Below are 20256 nucleotides of genomic sequence, written 5' to 3' on the forward strand. Positions count from 1 at the left end.
TGTCAGATGCTCTGTGGATCTTTATTTATAGCCTTGGTGTAGAAGACCTGTTGTGTTTGTCCCAGGTAGATTTCAGTGAGTGTCACTCTACGTGGATTTGTAGTTTGATGTGTTTGTGAAGGGAGTCGAGCCCAGCCTCCTTCTGCTCTGCCATCTTGATCTCTCCCTCACAAACCCTTTAATCTTGATAACTGTTTGAAGATACTATTAGTCCTATTTTACAGATGAGGAAACTAAGTTATAGATGTGTTAGATACCCACCCAAGGTCCTGAAGTTTGTAACTGGTGGAGCTATGATTTAAACTCTGGATCAGAAACCATGTTCTTAATCATTGTGATGCAATCATGTAGGGAGATGGTTTTAAATCAACCAGCTGAAAATATACACTAAGTATCTAATAAAATTACTGTAATTTAAGTTTATAACCGCTCAAAACTTTATTTTTTGCAGTATATAAGTGTCACCAATGGTAAAAATATGTACACACACATTTATGCATGTGTATATATATGAATATATATTATTCCTTGAGATACATGTATATATATTTCTCTCTCTCTCTCTCTCTATATATATGTGTGTGTGTGTGTGTGTGTGTGTTTACTGACATTTTTTACTTTTCAGTCAGATAATGTTCTCAAAGAAGAAAAGCCAGATTTACCTATAAAGGCCTGAGTATTTAAGTTGCTTAGTTTGGTTTTAGTACAAGACTGCTAGATCCACCTATACTTTTCTGATGCAAATGTAGATTGTTAGACTGAACAAGTAACAAGACAATCAAATTCTTCATGATTTGTTCATTTAGTCATGAAATTCACCAGTAATTGCCAAGTGGCAAATGTCAAAACAAGAAAGGATCAGATGTTAAAACCCAGAAAGAAGTTTTCAAGACACTGCTTCTTATTCCTATTCTCTCCTATTTACTACATTATATACGTACATTTCTTTTCTCCTACCAGAATTCTGCTAATGTAAAGGTTGACATTTGTTAAACATTTGCTATGTGTCAAGGCTGTGCTTTCCGTGGACCAGTATGTGTACTGTTCCTTACAACTGTAGGAGATCATCTATACTATCAACCTTGTATTACAGATAGGACAACTTAGCACAGAGAAGCAATTTATCCAAGGACATAAAGCTAATAATTGGTAGAGAATTTGAGTTCAGGCATTTTAACTTTAGAGCCCTTGTCCTTAAGGACTGTAATACTCATTGGGTAGGGAGGTGAGAGCTCAAGGAGAAATGGGAAAGAAGGGGAGTATGTTAAGGGTATTTTGAAAAAGTTCACCTGCTGGTTCTAATACAAGTCCCTTCTCCACTGAGAACAACTGAACTCTGATTATATTATATTTCTCTTAGATTATTTTTTTCCTTTTCCCTTTAAACTTTGACATCAGCATTTTATTTGGACATATGAATCCAAGTGATTTTCTATTCTTTGTCCTTAGGATTCCTGATTCAGGATGGCCCTTTGGGATCTTGTGAAAACAAATACTGTGGTTTGGGAAGGCACTGTGTTCTCAGCAGAGAGACAGGGCAAGCGGAATGTGCCTGCATGGACCTTTGCAATCGGCACTACAAACCTGTGTGTGGATCTGATGGAGAATTCTATGAAAACCACTGTGAGGTGCACAGAGCTGCTTGCCTGAAAAAACACAAGATTACCATTGTCCACAATGAAGACTGCTTCTTCAGAGGTAAATACCGGGTGAGCCTAAAGGGTCACCTTTCTCTATTTTTTCCGTCTTCTCAACTAGTGCCTTTAAGTGTAAACTCCAGCACCACTTTATATAGCAAGTGTCTAAAAAAATAAAGAAAAATAATGTGAGCTTAATGACACTTGTGAGCAGCAAGTGGATAGAAATTTACATGGATACAATTCTGAATCTCAGTCATGAGAACAAAGCTGGCCAAAATATGACTCAGAATTTAATATAGCTTACAGCATTGCACCATATGGCTTCCCAATCATGGCAGTTTTCTTAGGGACACAGAGTGGCCAATTCAGTCAACAAGCCAATTCCACCCATTGAAATGTACCTGGAGTGAAATTGAGAGAAGAATGAATGCCAAGCCATGCTGTGAGAACATCTCATTTCTTCCTGATTAAAAATGATGCCTTCAGCTAGTACCACATAATTCAAATTATATGGAACCTGTAAATGCCCACTGAAATAACTATGAACTCATGCTAAACCCAAATAGTAAATCTGAGATGACAATAATTTAAAATTTAAAAGTTAGCAGTATTTACTACCATGGTGCTCAAAATCAGTGGTAACTGTTTATATGAAAAGTACTGCTGAATTAGTAATTTGACAAATTGTTTTAACATGCTGGATAAATAAATCATTAAACAGCTTTAATGCCTTTGATTTATTTATAAACTTATTTCTTGTTTATTTATTTATGCTGGAAAGAATATTTTTTTATTAATAGTCGTAACACAGACTGAAATTCTAAAGTGTTAAGTATATAGAACTCCCATCATTCTAACAGGTCAGTGATCAGCTTGGCTTCTAATCTTCAATTGGTTCTACATCCCTAGCTCTCAGAATGTTGCTGAAGTATTTTTACACTTAAAAGCTCATGTGATATTTTAATTCTTAGCTTAAATGTATGGTAACATACAATGTTGTTCATTTGCCCACCGATTAAGTTTTCTTTTTCAAACTTGGTAGAAGAAAGTGTTATTTTCAAGGCGATTTTTAAAAAGACACACAGCTTTTCAAATGAATTAAGATGGAAGGCTCTGTAGCCATTGTGGCTACTAGAAGCCCTTTGATATAAATGAGATAAATTACAAGAATAGTTTCTTTACCAGAGTGAATCTGTGCACCTTGATTACATGTATTGACGAAATTGATGGCATTAGATTATTTTCTTTTACTGAAAGAATAACAGATGCTTTGGTTTCAAGTTCTGTTTCTTATCCTCTTCTATCTAATCTGTCTTATAAATAGCTAAAATTAACTGGATTAACATTGTGCTTTAATACTCATAAAATAATATTTTTCTGTCATTTTGACCTGAAATGGTATAGTGAAAATTTTACTATTCCATTGATATGTAGTATAATAAAACTATGTAAATAATATGCGATTAACTTAGAATTATATTCTGATATTGAGGTTTGGCCCAGCTGATTGATTATATGGAAATATACGATAATTATCATGTGAGGAAAAATTCTGGAGTATTTAGTGTTCTGCTCTATTGCTGGAGGCTTAGGCATAATGCATTGCAGTATGCAAATCAGCGTGGAAATAAATGAAGTGGATATAGCGTGTAATGTTGCCTTCCTTATGAGTTACTTCATAGAACAGTGGTTTAAAAATCTTTTGTCCTTCAGACATACTAAGCATATTTATTAGATCTATGATTGCTTCCAAAATACTTTGTCATCATACATAGTATTACAATTTAATTTATATTAACTGGGTGAGTTACCAGGGGTTAACACATTTCCCAGGTCTCAGAATTGGTGGGTCTTCTGTTTGTTTATTTGTTTTGGTGTTTTGCCTAATATAAATATATATGTATCTCATAAGAGGATTTTATTTCAGCAGAAAGGAAGTAAATAATATATAATAAAATGATAAATTGCTTGTCTTATTAGTGTGCAATTGGCCAAATTTTGGACATAAAAGAAGAGTCTATGGAGCCGAAGGCCTAATAGTGTGATGGCTAAAATTAATTCTTGTGCTTGTGGATTATTCTTTCTGTGGAACTTCAGCAATTTATATTGTTTCAAATAATGGCCCAAAGGAAGAAGCAAGTCGAAATGTTATGTTCAAGAACTGCTAAAAAATTATGATTAATTAAATATTTTCAAATAGAAAAAATCAAAACAAGCAAAATAACAGGAATCTTTTCCTCCTTAAATTTTTTTTTCTACTTTTAGATCTAATAAAAGGTGATTAAGAAAACCTTATAGAAATCAACAAACAGGAACCTATAGGCCAAATCGGAATACGGCCACACTGTTAGTTTAGGAATTGTCATTGGGTGCTTTTGAGCTACAAAAGGAGAATTGAGTTGTTACAACAGAGACAGTATGGCCTGCAAAGCCTAAAAAATGCTTTATCTGCATCTTTTCAGTAAAGGTTTGTTAACTTCTGATTTAAAAGATTACTAATGCCTTAAAATCAATTTTAAGCATATTCGCAGATCTTTATTATCCTCTCTTTTTGGCTAGGGTGGTGAATACAGGGACCTACGTGTGTGGTAAAATTGACTAGAACACAACACACATAGCCACACACAAATGGATAGAAGTGAAACAGAAAATCTGAGTAAGATCAGTGGATGGGGTCAAAGTTGGTATCCTGTTTATGATATTGTACTATAGTTCTGCAAAACGTTACTTACCATTGGTAGAAATGAGTAAAGGATGCATGGACTCTCTCTGTATTACTTCTTCAATTGCAGATGACTATATAATTATCATAAAATAAAAGAGTTTAATTTTAAAAGTACTGAAAAAATAATAACAAAAACTTTTTAAAAAGTTAAAGAAAGGAAGATTTGCATTATTCATTAATGACTTGAACTTTAAGCAAAGTCCTGTTTGTTTCACACATTATAAATTTATCAGATTTATGTTTAGTATTTATAATTAAGCCTGTATATTTACTCATCATTTTAAAATTAAGATTAGAGTCCAGATTAAAAAAATTTATATCTATATTTATCTCTATATCAATACACATATCTATACTTATATCTATATATCTTATTATTATTTGTGTTAAATATTTTAAATGCCTCTGTAGTATACTCAGCATTTATTACTACTGACTCATAAACATAGACATGAATTCACTAAGAATTTTCTTTAGTGATTTATGATTTCTGAAACTATAGAGAAAACATACATCTGTGAACACAAATTTTTTTCTAATTTATTTCTATTCACATTTATTTGATTATGAAGAAACTGTCTACAATAGGATATAGAATATTATAGTATTTGTTTATTGGCATCAAATACTTTATGATGATCTTTACCATAGAATCAAACTTTCCATTTTATGTAATGCCTTGTTATTCACTGTGATGAGAGTTTTGCTTTAATTTCCCATGCCTCACCCGCAAATGGCTTTCTAACTGCTGCAATACACGTGGTTACACATAACAAATAAAAGGTCCTCTCACCTGACGCTGGGTCAGTCTGTCAGACACCGGGTCACCCAGCAGAATTTACACACTCAGAGTATAGATGTAAGCTGGAGTAAGAAGCTAAAGATATAACCTCTGCCAAGAGGAGTAGGGAATTAAACCTTTTATGAGAAAGTCAATTGAACAGAAACACTTTGGCCATTTACTGCACTGATTATAAAACTGCTATAAATGCAAATGTTCTGTGCACCTAAATGTGCATCACAAAGAGTAACAACTTGGGAAATATGTTTTTTTACAGCTACGTGTGTGCTATTTGAATGAGATCTGACATAGTTTTCTTTTTCTTTGGTATAATCTGGAGAGACATTCATATTCCATATTTAATTGATTCTCTTTCCTGATTATTATTATTTTTTAAGACAGAACTTCTAGAACTTAGGCTAGAAAACTGGGCTGCCAATGATATTTTAAAATAGATCAGTAAAATGCCCTGTGATATTCCCCCTGGGCTTTTAGATTGCCTTTTTTTGGGAAAGGGCATGTTGGTAAAGCTTCTATTTTATGTTGAAACAGCCTTGTTTACCATTTCATGAAAAATAATTATGTTGATAATATCAACTTTGGAAAATGGTACCCAGATGTTGGTTTGTTTGTTCTGTTCTATTTTGTCTTTAGTCAGTATTAGCCAAATGGAATTACAGATTGGTGGTGAAATTAATAACTTGGACAAAATGCTGACACTCAGAAGTTCCAGTTCCTCTGAATGCATCCTGTACCCACAACCTCAAAACCAATTTTATTAGTCCCCTGAATTTCATTAGATGTACATTACATTTTTCTGATTCGATGACAAAATCAACTGAGCTGTGTTTCATTTTTCATATTTATTTTGCACTGAAATTTTAATCGGTGTTAAGAATATAGTTTTGTTGTCACTCTCCTCTCTAATCAAACTGTGACCTGCAGAATCCTACGTATAACCCACTATATAACATACTTTAGGAATCGTTGTTAGGTGTACATTTGTAAATGCACTATTTGCTACTAAAATCATACCAAATGTTTAGTTCTCCCCTGATTTTTGAAAACTCTAAAGGATTTTGTAAACATTACATAGTGTATGTGTTTATCTTCCATTTATAGATAGTAGGTATGTTATAGATTATACATATAATATGAAAAGCTCCAAAAGAGGAGGATTTAAATGTTAGGACCACCCAACAAATGTATTAAAATATTGTCAGAGAGAAATGAGAAATATTGGGTATTATTTATGTGAAAACACTTTCACAGCTATTATATTATTAATTCATTATAATAACAAGCCAGAAGGCAATAAGCCTAAGATTTTTAAAATGGCTGCCAACATTCACACAGAAGTTAAAGCTACTTGGATAAGAACCAAGGGCTTCTGGCCTCTCTTTTAGTGCATGTATGCTTCAAATCATTCCACTTAAGTCTCTAATGCCATAATAGCTTACTTGCCTTTGATTTTTAAAAATTTATTTTTTATAGTAATTTCCATGTGACTATTTTACGTTATTTAGAAACAGCGTTTCTCACTGTGGTATTTGTAAGGGTTAAATAATGCATTTAACACAGTTCTTGGGCAAAAGAAGTTAGTAAGAGATATTTACTGGGTTTAAAAGACTGGAACTTAGGGCTTCCCTGGTGGCGCAGTGGTTGAGAGTCCGCCTGCCGATGCAAGGGACACGTGTTCGTGCCCCGGTCCGTGAAGATCCCACGTGCCACGAAACGGCTGGGCCCGTGAGCCATAGCCGCTGAGCCTGCGCGTCCAGAGCCTGTGCTCCGCAATGGGAGAGGCCACAACAGTGAGAGGCCCGCGTACTGCAAAAAAAAAAAAAAAAAAAGAGTGGAACTTCAATAACTGTGAACACTTGATTGAAATAAATTTTCACCCTTGAGTCTGGGAAGCCACACATAATTTCTTTTAGGTTTACATCAGTCTTGCATAAAAGACTCTGGTCAAATTATTATAGAACCAAATCTGTCAGATCATAATAAACAAATTGAAGGTAATAAGTTTTCCAATTGTAAATAAGACTACTTAAAGAAAAATGACTCAAGTTTAGAAACATATCTATTATTAGTTTCTTGATTGTAATTGAACATCTATCTCATAGTCACCTTTCTCACTGACTTACAGGCTTATTTTGCTTACCGTATACTATAAATAGAATACCTATTAGATGTGTAACAATGTGATTTTACTCCCCTACCCCCCCATATAAATTTAGAGACTAAGTGGACTTCTTATTGTATTTAATTTTTGTCAAATTTTCCTCTTTTTGTGACAAAAAGGAAGCATGAGTTAAAAGTGGCAGAGAAGAAAGTTTTGGGGATTTGAGAACAAAGAAAAAAATTTGTGAAACAATAAACAAGGAAAAAGAGAGAAAAGACCAGGGGGTGTAATAGGGTGTTGGGTGGTGCTGACAAACCATGTGGTATATTTTGCTCATGAATTTAAAGTGAGAGTAGTCTTCCATGGCTGTGTATTCTTCTACTGATACAAATATAGTCAGCTGCTTAGAGTAAGGCATTGAGAAGATAAGGAATGGGGTTGAACCAGGATTTTAATTTTTCCAGGAAAGAATTACATAGGAAGAAAGAGTCCAAAGCCATATTTTCCACCTCTCTCAGGGGCAGAATTATTATGTTATCTTTGCTTTATTGTGCATATCTACTTTGTATCCAGAGCTCTCCTGGTGAGTGCCTTTTGCCTCACCTTGTGTATAGAACAAAATGGATTCCCAACCATCTCTAAATCCTGGAAATTCTATTACATATTTTGGGTTAACTTCCTAATGCTAACATACAGTTTACATTTGTGCCTCTTAGTTAAAACTTGCAATAATGAAATCTGTTTAGACTAGTTAGCCAAGACACACCTTTCCAAAGTATTTGGAAAGCATGTAAGTCTACAATAGCTATTTTATTTCAATGGCTTTCCATCTCTCTTATGAATTAGCAGTCACCATTATGTGTAACTATTTGTGTCATACACAAACTATTTTTATTTAGGAAAAAAGAACTGTTGACAGATAACTCTGAAAAAACAGAAAGTGGATGGGCAATTATCTTGACATATATCTAAGATAATAGCATTTTATTATTAATTCCATCAGCAAGCCATAAGTCAATGTTATTGAGAACAGTCATTGTGCTGAGGATATACGTTGACAAATGAAACTGCTTTATTTGATTAAGCAAATTATCTGAAAGTTTGAGTCAGCTCAAACATTTTCTATCAAATATTTCTTCATTTAAACATTTAATTTATTCAATATGTTTTAATCAATCTGGCTCCCAATCATGTTGGAATATAAATTGACTTAATGTGGATGTTTCTAGGGTTTTTGACATTTAATTCACTTTTTTTAATATAAATTTATTTATTTTTGGCTGCATTGGGTCTCCGTTACTACGCGTGGGCTTTTCTCTAGTTGCAGAGAGCGGGGGCTACTCTTTGTTGTGATGCGCAGGCCTCTCATTGCAGTGGCTTATCCTGTTGTGGAGCATGGGCTGTAGGTGCGTGGGCTTCAGTAGTTGTGGCTTGTGGGCTCCAGAGCACAGGCTCAGAAGTTGTGGCGTATGGACTTAGTTGCTCCGTGGCATGTGGGACCTTCCCGGACCAGGGCTTGAACCCGTGTCCCCTGCACTGACAGGCAGACTCTCAACCACTGCACCACCAGGGAAGCCCTAATTCACTTTTTGAAACATTTTTTTCTCAAAAAGGAAGAAAACGCTAATAAAAATTGAGAGAGATGCATGAGCTTTTGATGAATCTAATTAAGCGTTAGTGTAATTAATTGAAAGGAACAATATTACATATGCTTGATTAAATGTATAAGTGTTCAAAGTGTCACATGCCTGTCAAAAGGTTTCAGGTAATAATTAATAAAAGTATCTACAGAAAATATATGCATATGTATACCATGGACAGGTATTCATGAGCAAATATAATTTTTTGACTGTTTGCTGGTGATCGTTTATTGTCACCTAATCCTGCGGCTGACCCATTTTAAAGGCACTATCCAAAGATGAAGGTGACACAGTTCTTACTTTTGCCTAATTAGTGGAAATGAGTGGCTAGTTCATTCGATAAATGCCCATCAATGTTTTTCCCCATTGCCAGAAAATCTCATGTTATGTTAGATAAGCATCTGTGCTTGATAGTCAGATATGCTGAAATCATTCTGTGTCAAAACAACCTATCTACCCTTTGTTTAAGTGAAACATTTTTTTATCCGTGTAAATGTGTCACGTTACATCCAAACATTATTGATGGCCATATACTTTCTGTTCTCTTGGCAGTTTATTATTACTGAGTATGAGGTCCAAATTAAAAGAGGAAAGGAGGGATGCTTGAGAACAATATTCAGAAAGAAATGAGACAGTCACATTCAGAAAACAACAGGGAAGTTCCAACTCAGAAGGAACGTGTTGAGAACAAATTCCACCTTCTTATCCCGCGTGTTAACTCACGTGACTTTGAAAGTCACTGCCCATTCTTTTTTTTTTTTTTTTTTTTCTTTTTTTTGCGGTATGCGGGCCTCTCACTGTTGTGGCCTCTCCCGTTGCGGAGCACAGGCTCCGGACGCGCAGGCTCAGTGGCCATGGCTCACGGGCCCAGCCGCTCCGCGGCATGTGGGATCTTCCCAGACCGGGGCACGAACCTGTGTCCCCTGCATCGGCAGGCGGACTCTCAACCACTGCGCCACCAGGGAAGCCCTGCCCATTCTTTTAATAAGAAGGGAGTCTTCCTTTGTAAGAATTCACATCTTTAACCTATTCTGTTCACTCTGTCAACCTAGGAGATACTGATCATTCATTTGAATTTCAGATGAGTACCAGTAAAAGTGTTGTGTTGTAGTGTGTGCTGAAGCTAATTCATATGTATAAAAACTCAGACAGCCTGATGTCCTGCATGTAGTGCGTGGCCTGTTTTGACTAAGGGAATATTATAAGGAGGAGAATGATTTTTGGAACTGTTCATTTGCATTGTATCTATCTAGTCACTGGATGTCCATCTACTTCCAAACAAGCACAGAATATTGACATTAGAGCTCTAGCTTTGAGTGGAGTTTCCATGCCTTATCAAAACCCATAATTCATTTTTTGGATCCCCAGATTTACTTATTTTCAAAACAACTACATGGGTGTAAATTAATTATATAGATAATAAAACTGAGCGTTGTTTAATTTTTCACTTGAAAGATACTAATAGGCCCACATCAACTGCACTTTTGGTGAAATAGAAAAGAACATGCCAGTTGGTATTGGGTGTGTTTTCCAGTACTCGGAATAATAACTGTGGCATTTAGCTATGTTGGCATTCTACAAAACATAAGAGTGGGGTTGGGGTTTAATTAAATTTATGTCAAAATTACTTTCAGATCCTGAAGAAAAATATGCTTGAATAATACAGCACATGTTTTGGCCTTTAAAAATCTTAGGAAGTGGAAACATTTACATGACACGTTGGCACGGTCTCTATAGCTCAGAAACAGCTCATACACAACATAGCGACAGCTTTGTTCATTAATTCCACAGTAAACCTGCACACCGACTCCTGTATACGTGTGTTACTGCTGTGTCTACATCTACTGGAAGTAGCAGGTGTGGAGTTTCATTTAAACATATCTTTAAATAGATGAGAGAAGGATGATGCCATGTCCTTTCTATGGAATTCTAATTATTTCTCCATCAGAATAGTACACAAAATAAATTAATAAATAAATAAAAGTCATATTTAGACATTGAGACATCTTACAAGCAGTAGAGAGCAACAGAGGTTGCTGTATTTGACTCTAGGTCATCCTAAATATTTGGAAATTTTACTTGCAGACACAGAAAATGGTTTGTTAGTTAGAGGCAAAGCCTCTTCTCACCTCACCCCTCTCGCAGTCCCCCTCACTGCCCTGTCCCAACACGGACCATCCCATTGCCCTCTGATACTGGAAAGCAGTGACCTCCAGAGAAATGTCATTACACTGTGGCTTTTGGAAGAGGCCAAGGCACTGCCCCCATTTACAACCCAAACTCTTGACCCTGTTTCCTAAGAAAAGCCCAGGAAGACCAAAGTGTTAAGTGCATACAAAGCAAGCTGTATTCCAACCTTATTTCCAATCAAATTAGAGTGAATGGATCAATTTGAGCTAGAGCCTTTAGCTATTTCAAAAACCTATCTTCTTTTCACCAAAGTACTTGACTCAAATCTCTTTGTCTTTGTCTGCTGCTGTCTTTTCCTACTCTTGAATGCTGGGCAGTCTCTTCACCAGCAACTAGTAATACAGAAGGAACTCTGGTTGTTATTCGAGATATCAGTGAGCATTCATAGGATTTCACTCTAGTTGATTTCTTGCCATTTCTTGGGGCACATAGTTATGTCTCATCCTCAGGAAACTCAAGTTTCTTTTCCATTCTTCTATCGCAAAATCTCTTATATGGACTCAGGATTCTGGTAGTTTTGACTCTTTGAAGTTATCACAGGTTTGCACAGGTTGGGCTCTGATTCCGGAGCTCATGTGCCAAAATCATAGGTTAAAACATTGTCCAAAGGTGGGTCCCCCAGAAGATTCCAGGCTCAGCTACTTTCTGCCTCTGAAGAAAGCCTCACTCTGAAACTTCTCCATTCTCCTTCTTTTCTGCTTGGTCGTACTTTGTTCAGGGTTCTCTGTGGTCAGTAAATCTCAGCCAGGACTCTGCCAGCCTGCCGCACCATGTTTCCCTCATTTTGAACATCAGGGTCAAAATTCTATTTTTCATTATTACCTACCAGTGCATCCCCAGAGCCTTCACCTAAACACAAGAAAATGCGTCTTGTTGGTTTTTTGCTTTACCTTAACCATACATATTCATGAACTTTGATCATAATCTCCTCTGAAAGTAAATGTGGATCATTTGCCTTATATTCATAGTCTACAAAAAGGCCATTCAACAGACTCTTTCCTGGGCATGGAACGAACGTCCGGGACATGGTGTAGCATCTCTAGGTAAACATACAAAATTCAATTATTCCTGACCAAGCACCCTGGGAGCACAAAAATTGCATTGCAGGTGAATTTTATTGTCCACCAACATTTCTATGATAGTTATGTCTAATTTTAATCATTTAAAAAAATTTTAAAGGAACTACAATGGGAAGGAATATCTCCTGTAAAATGAAAATTACTTGCCAAAAGTAATTTTTTCATAGTTTATTAAAAGTGAATTTTTATATATTGGGTTTGTTAAGGCACCGTATCACCCAACTGCCTGTTACTGTGATAGGGCCTGTGATAAATTCGTAATAGTAGGCAAGAATGAAGTAATTCAAATACGAATTTTAAAGTAGTAATATATATGTACATACATATACACATTGATTTGAAATTTTAATATTTACAATAATAATGCTAATCTCTATTTTCTCACACATTTTAACAATAAAATAATGAGTTTTTTTAAAGACTGGTGTCAGTGTGTACAGATATGCCTCAATAATTAACTGGCTGAGGATCCAGCGATTTTTAACATAAAATAACCAATCAAATGTACAGCTATATTAATGTTGGTACTCAAATCATTATTACTTTTAACATTTTTTTCTTTATTATGTGAAAATATGTGTGTTCTGTGTGTGTTTTGTGGTTTTTGTTTTTCTAAGGATAGCATAAAGAGCATCTTCTACTGTCTAGTTTCTGCTGAATGCCAAACATACCCTTACTCTTTAAGAAAAATGAATTTTATATAAATGGAACACTATCAGTATTGTTTAACATAAATTATTTAGACTAAAGTAAAGCTTCAACAGTAAGTTTCATTTTATGAGAAAAAGGTGAATGGGATGTTTAAAACAATTAGCTCTCATCATTAATCAATAATGAATTGAGTTTTGAGAAAATAAACTTCCTATTTCTAATTATCAAATCCTAAAGCACTTGAATGAACTAAATTGTGAGCTAGCTTAAGAAACAATCCTCTTGATTCTTTAATTATTTTAAGACAAGGCATCACCACATTTATGTTGTGCACCTGCAAATCACAATAGGATTGGTATTTATGTGCCAAGGTCTGTAAGTTTGGAAGTGATAGAATTCATCAGAATTGTGTTTGTTTGTGAATACCTAAGTTAAATCTGGAAATCCTACTTGGAGTTGAAAAAATCATATTTCTTAAAGTTTTAGAATTTGAGATTATAGAAAAAAGAAGTTTTTTTTTTTTCCTTATAGGACTATTCCAATGCATTTTGCGATATACAGGACATTTTTCTTTTCCCTGATTTTCTCCCATGAGCTCGGCTCTTGATTTTTTCTAGTAATACTGTTTCTGTCTTTGTCATAATGTTGCCGTTTACCTTCAATCTTTACATGATTGAAGGAAGGACTGGAGACTTGGAAGAATAAGGAGGGGCCCAGAGTAACACAGAAAGCATTTGAGTGGCCGAGGACATGAAGTATCTGAATTTCTGTTAATTAGTGATGGATCTATGCATCGTATGCTTTTGGAGAAAAAAGACTAAATATACTTTGGAAAATCCACATACTATTTCCCCAAGAGGGTCTTATTGTCTATAACTAAGGACTAAAAATGCTCCATGTATCCTCAGTGAAATATCGATGTCTAATTTTAGGGAAAATCCAATGTGACTTCAATAATTGAGCTATCAGGCTTTTGATAAGAATTATTTTTAAAAGTCTTGATATACCTAAGATTTATGTTGTATGTCAGCAATTGTTAAAAAATACATTTTACTAAAATTATAATATAGTTATAACAAGGATGTTTTAATAATTTACACCTAGGAATAGCAGTGGAGAAAAAAATAAAAGGATGGTTTCAAGTAATAAAAATCGAAGAAATGAATGAAAAAGTGTTCCTCATTTTTCTTACTTTTATGAGACAAGGTGTAATAGTTTTTGAGGGGTCTAGAAAAGAAAGGTTTTTTAAAATTATCCCTTTATGCCAAAAGGAAATGAAAATTATATTTGAATAGAACCCATGGGGCCAGTCACATCAATAGCATCCTTTAAACTTTGTTAAAAGTGGTGGTACATGAAATAAGAGAAACTTTTAGAAGACTTAATAACCTGATCAAGCAAAATGAATGAAGTTCATGAAAAAATAAGTGTTAGAGCTTGGGATTTGATATCCTGTAGGAATAATACCTATTAAAAAATCCCACAATAAAAATCCTGATAAGGTGTTTAATATAGTCTACTGTCAACTATTGCTAGGGTGAATAGCCTGACTTTGATGATTAATTAGACATCACCCTTCAAATATCTAAAAGCAACTATCGAAGTCTTAATATTGGTGGGAAAGCTAGCAAAAGGTAGGATAGCAGATATGAGAGTAGCAAGGATTAAATATATCCACAAAAAATATTCTTTGGGAAGTTATTTTTATAAAGCTTTACATTTTAATTCCTTTCATCTTTAATGACACAGATTCACAGAGGATGAAGAAAATAAAGAGAAACACTGCTATATTCAAACTTAGCCCTATTGCCTTTGTCTGTTATTTAAATATCTGTATGTTCCCTTGCCTGATCATTTAAAATATTATGTATTAAAAAAAATAAAACACCTATCTCCATGGCTTTAATACTAAGAAAGTTAATTTGGCTAAAGATTATTAGTACATAAAAGCAGGTCTAAGAGAATCTGTCTTCATTTAGTGAAATTAAAAGAATAAATGTTTACTTATCAGATTAAATATCATATGATTTTACATATTAAATTGATTTTACAGAGTGTTTATTTTATTTTATTTTTTGGCTACACCGCAAGGCCTGCAGGATCTTAGTTCCCCAACCAGGGATGGGACTGGCGCCCCCTGCAGTGGAAGCGCGGAGTCTTAACCACTGGACAGCCAGGAAAGTCCCTACAGAGCGTTTTTATGTAGTTGCGATCTTCATTAAACTTATTAAAACTAGGCAAAATATAGCTATGTATAACATATAATTGGTAACAATATTAAGTTGGTAAGTATTTTAAAGAACTGAGCAATGAAACTTACCAGAGTACATATAACAAAGTATATTTAGATAAAGAAATTAAGAAGAAAAAAGAGATTGAAAATTTGCACATAGATACTCATCTTTATTTGGGGTTTAATTGATGTAAACCCAGCCTTATGCTAGTTTTTTTTTGTTTTCTAACTACATAGCTATTTCAAAGATTAGAATGAAATTTATAGAAGACAAATAAGATTATGTTGCTCTCCTTCTCAAAACACCCCAAATGCTCTTTAATACCCCAAGCAGAATGCAGTCTTAGTCATAATCTAAGTTTCACAGGATCCATACCTTAGGCATGCTTTTTATCACTCTCCCTAACTGCTCACTCATTCGGTCCCATGTCCCTTTTCACTGATACTGAAACACGGGGAGCTCACTCCCACACAAGGGCCTTTATGTTCCCATCCTTGCACGGCTGGGAAGGCTGTTCCTCAGGTCTGCACATGGCTTATTCCCTCACTCCAACTCTCATGTGTCACCTCCACATAGGACATCCTTTATAAAATATCCTTCAATATTTTTCTTCAAAATACATTAAGTGTTCTATACTTAATTTTTGAGTACAAAATACATTAAGTATACCTTAATAACATTACAGAAATGATACTAGCAATTTATGACTTCTGGGTTTTGGCAGGCTTTCGTATTAAAATGTAAACTCAGGGAGAGCAGGGACATTTTCTTTCTTATAAACCATCTTTGCCAAGTCTAGAATTGAGGTAACAGCTCAGTAAATATGTGGTAAATAAGTGAGGGAATAAATAAAAGAATGAATATTCAAACATATCCCTTCAGACATCTTGAAGGATAACAATAAAAGTGGTTTAGAAACACAATTTCAGAGTAAGAATACATTACTAACAGGTTTCTAAAGAGCTTGACAGTACAGACAATCTCAAACATGTTTAACTTTTGCTATAACCTCTTTACAAATGAGAACTGGTCAGTGCTTACTGACCGAGTAGGACCAGACCAGGGCCACAGCTCTACTGCTGGGATGTGTCTGCATCTTCTCAGGGTCCAAGGTGCTCACAGACGCCTTCGCAGTGGCTTAGTGTCCACATACTGCTGTGATTATTAAGGGTTTTCTGTTCTTTCATTTCTTGTTCGCTCGTTTTGTTGTTCCTGCTGCTCTCTGCACTTCGTTGTTTTCTCTTTTTAGTTTCTGTTTACTTCATCCGATTAGATGCCTTCTGTTCCAATAATGTTCTTCAACCTCTATTTGAAGGCTGATTTTGACCATCTGCTTCATAAAACAGTTCCTTGATTATGCTCACTTGCCTTGAACCACTGTTAAAAGTAGTTATATTAAAATATATATTTACATATGAATATAAACATAAACATAAAAACAGTCTCACTTTGCTGTCCTGGGGTCAGAGCTTTCTTGGTAGCGCTGGTAACATGTTCTCTAAATACGCAACCTCTTCCATGCAGGCTCCTTTGCGTTCTCTTCACAGACACCTGGCTGCTCTGGAGAAGGGGTTTACTTGTCCTTGGTTTATTTACTTGCCTGTATATACTGTCTGCTTTTCTCTGTTTCCTCCCCACTGGAATGACATTCCTTAAAGACAGGGACATTATTTGATTTTTCATCACTGTATCCTCAAATCCTAGAACAGAATCCGACAGTTAGTTGATGTTCTGTAAGTAAGAAATAGCTTAAAATCCTGAATAAATAGGAAGAGAGAAGCTTCCTAGAAGTTCTGCAGAAGAAGTTTAGGACTTTTCATGACACGTCTGTGTGAATGTATCTGTTTGCAGCTTTGAAATTGTTAAGCGACAGAAAAATCCAATGAATTGGATTAAGCAAAAAGTAGGACATTTAGTTGTATGTACAATTAAAATTATAAGGGTAGAGTAAAGTTGCATGCCAGAGCTCAAATGCGTTCCCATGAAGGTGTCCTCTGTCCGCTCCTGACTCTGATCTCCTTTGCATCAGCTCTGCAGACCTAGGTGGCAGAAAGCAGACTTTCTCGAGAGTCTGCAGCACCATGGGACTTACTTTCCCCAGTTTCCCATCCAATGAAAGACAGCCTCTCTCTCACACAAATTCCCATTAGAATCCCATGACTAACAGTTGTGTCACCTGCCCATCTCTAATTCTTTGCCCACCAACTGACTCTTATGCCAGGCCTGTTTCAAATATTGAAGATGGAATTACTCCATCCAAGAGGATAAGGGATGGAGGGAAAGTATCTTCCTGAAAGAAAACTGTGGGGTTGTTACCTGAAAAAGGGTAACAGAGACTGAGCAGTGATGGACCCCTCACTAAAGAAGATAAACAGATGCAAACATGTGTATGGAAAGAGACTCAACATCAGTGTTCATATGGGAATTGTAAATATAAATGACAATTAGATACTATTATGTAACTATTAGATAGGCTAAAAAAAATACCCAAACTGACAATACCAAATGGTGGGGGGTCTTTGGGGGTTTTTTTGTTTGTTTTGTTTTTTCTGAAAGACTTGACGCAAACTTGAATTCCACATAAAATTGAACTCTTCAGTTTGCTTGCTGCCACTTAGTGACTTTTACGTTCTGGCTGTTTAAAAATATAAGGATGACACTTTTCATTTGAGAGTTTGTTGTAATTATAATCTCAGGACTGAATTATACTTCCCTGCATTCCACTATAAGGAGATTGAATTGTTTACTTGGTGTATCTGTGTAGATACCACAGACCTGATTTATTGCTGGTAATGATATTCAATCATAGATTAGCACTCTAAATATTAAAAACTTAAAACACGTATTAATAGTTGTTGAAAGTCTCCTGAGAACTAATGCTTAATTTTGAGAAAGTAAGAAAGTGTTCTTTGGGTTGATAGATGCAGGTTTTAAAAGCATTAATTAAGAATAGTCAGAAGTGTCCCCAACTGTTATAATTTCCTCTGCTTCAAAATTTGAGTAATTTCTCAGAAACCAATAATTTAACAGTTTGGCAGTTTCTTACAAAGCTAAACATTGTTTTACCATATGATCCAGTAAACATGTTCCTAGGTTGTTGAAAACTTAGGTGCAAAAAAAACCACCCTACACACAAATGTTTATAGCAGCTTTATTCAAAATTGTCCCAACCTGGAAGCAAACAAGATGCCCTTTAATAGGTGAATGGTTAAATAAAGAGTGGCAAATCCATACAATAAATACATAAGTATATGCAATATAAATATAATTTATAAATTAAATTTTAATATAGTGTTATATTTATATTATATATTTAATATGTAATACATAATATTCTAATTGCCTAATACAAATAAATTAAATAGAATGAAATGTGTAATTTATTCTTTTAATAATATTTTTATTCATAAACAGCATGATCCAGGTGAATTCAAATGTTTGGTGTCTTAATTTAAAAATACAAAATATTAATATATATTTACTATTTTTAAAAGTATATATATGTATAGTTATATATATATATATACATATATATGTCAGTAGAATCCTTAATCACCTAATGAAAAAAATCAAAACATTTCACAGAATGTATGATTGATCGATTGATTGATGCTTCCACACTGAAAATAAAAATGTAGAATATAAGTATACAAAATTCAATTGTCTATAATCCAAAAGGTCTTAGAGAATAAAAACACAATTTTTAATTTTTATAAAATTCTTCTCACGAAATTATGTAAATGCCTGATTACTTAATTAGAAAAATGTAATAGTTTTTCAGGTTTAAGATATTAAAATATATCAGCTTCTGCAGCTGCAGCTTTATTAAATACAAACTCCATTATATATATTATAACCATTAATATTTATTGATAAATAAGAAATAATTCCTAATATTATATAAAACAAAATGGAAGATATGAACTTTTCCCAGTTGCATTAAGCTGCTTTAATTCTGTCTAATCTATATGTGTGTGTTGCAGGGAGGTGGTAAACATCTCTTCAGCATTTAAATTAAAAATTTCACAAAGCATTAATACATTGGTGCAGGAAAATTAAAGAAATTATTACCAAATAACCAAGTTTAGTATGAACATTGTAGGAAATAAGAAAATATTATCAGTTTGAAGCATTAGAAATTGCTAATATGCGATCATTTTTACCTACAAAATAATTTTGTGTATTTCAATAATTGAAAAATCAATATATTTGTATGTAATTCAATAATTACAAGACATTTAATCTATCAATTTTACCATTAATTAAGGAAAGAAACAGTTCAGGTACCAAAACAACAATGATACAAAAAATGCTTAATTATTATTGGCAGTATTTTTGAGAGTTTAGCATCATTATGGAATTCAGAGGTCATGACAACATATCAAAAAGACTAAGCCTAAACTAATACATGATAGATTAATTATCTAGACAAGTACAGATCCTATGTATCAACTGTATATTTCCATGTATAGGTGGAGGAGGAAACTATTACTCTCTTGTGGCCCAGGTGGCATTGATAAAACCCACTATTGTCATATATCTGAGGGAAAATAACATAGAAAGGAAAGCAGTAGAAATGCCCCTCTGTATTCTTGTTTGTGGTTACTAAAAAGTGCAACGTCTGGAGTACGGAATACTTGTTCTAAATCCCACCACTGCCACCTAGAAGCCAACGGTCCTCTGGTCAATGACTAGGACATGCAAAAACGATTGTGACCTGTAAAAAATAATTCTAATAATCTTAACTGAGAATTAAACAGCGTGATTTACAAAAACCCTTATACCTTTATCACAGTGGCTGGCACAAAGTTAAGTGCACTCTAAAGTAAATTAAAATAATTAACCTTATTATTTTATTTGCAGCTTCTTGCCGCTCTAAACTATCATCTATAATATCACAGTTACAACTGCTCTGGATCGTAGCTCAGGCAAATCCAAAATGTCTGTATAAATTCACCTTCATATTTCTCTAATTGAAATAGCTCTGGACTTAAAATCAGAAGATTGGGCTTAATTTCTGTCTTTGCTACTTACTAACGGTGTGGAAAGTCCTCCTATTTAATTGAGCTCCTCAGTTAACTCTGAATCATAAGCCTCATTTAAAGCTGCTTCCAAATAAAAGGAAATGAAGCATAATAACTTTCTCTTTAAATTATTGCTTCTTTGAAATGTAGAAAGAGCTATAACAATAGAT

The 20256-nt window shown here is 34.4% G+C and overlaps 1 protein-coding gene across 4 annotated transcripts in view; it reads left to right on the top strand.

Annotated features, from left to right (window-relative positions):
• The window catches only part of FSTL5 (follistatin like 5), a 670505-nt gene that overhangs the window by 230198 nt on the left and 420051 nt on the right, over positions 1-20256 (top strand). For all 4 annotated transcript variants that reach the window (XM_030865721.3, XM_060299861.2, XM_030865720.3 and 1 more), the window contains exon 4: positions 1450-1698. In XM_030865721.3, coding sequence (XP_030721581.1) covers positions 1450-1698 — 249 coding nt within the window. The remainder of the gene's footprint in view (positions 1-1449; positions 1699-20256) is intronic.

Source organism: Globicephala melas, chromosome 5 (assembly GCF_963455315.2).
Source record: "Globicephala melas chromosome 5, mGloMel1.2, whole genome shotgun sequence".
Lineage (NCBI taxonomy): Eukaryota > Metazoa > Chordata > Mammalia > Artiodactyla > Delphinidae > Globicephala > Globicephala melas.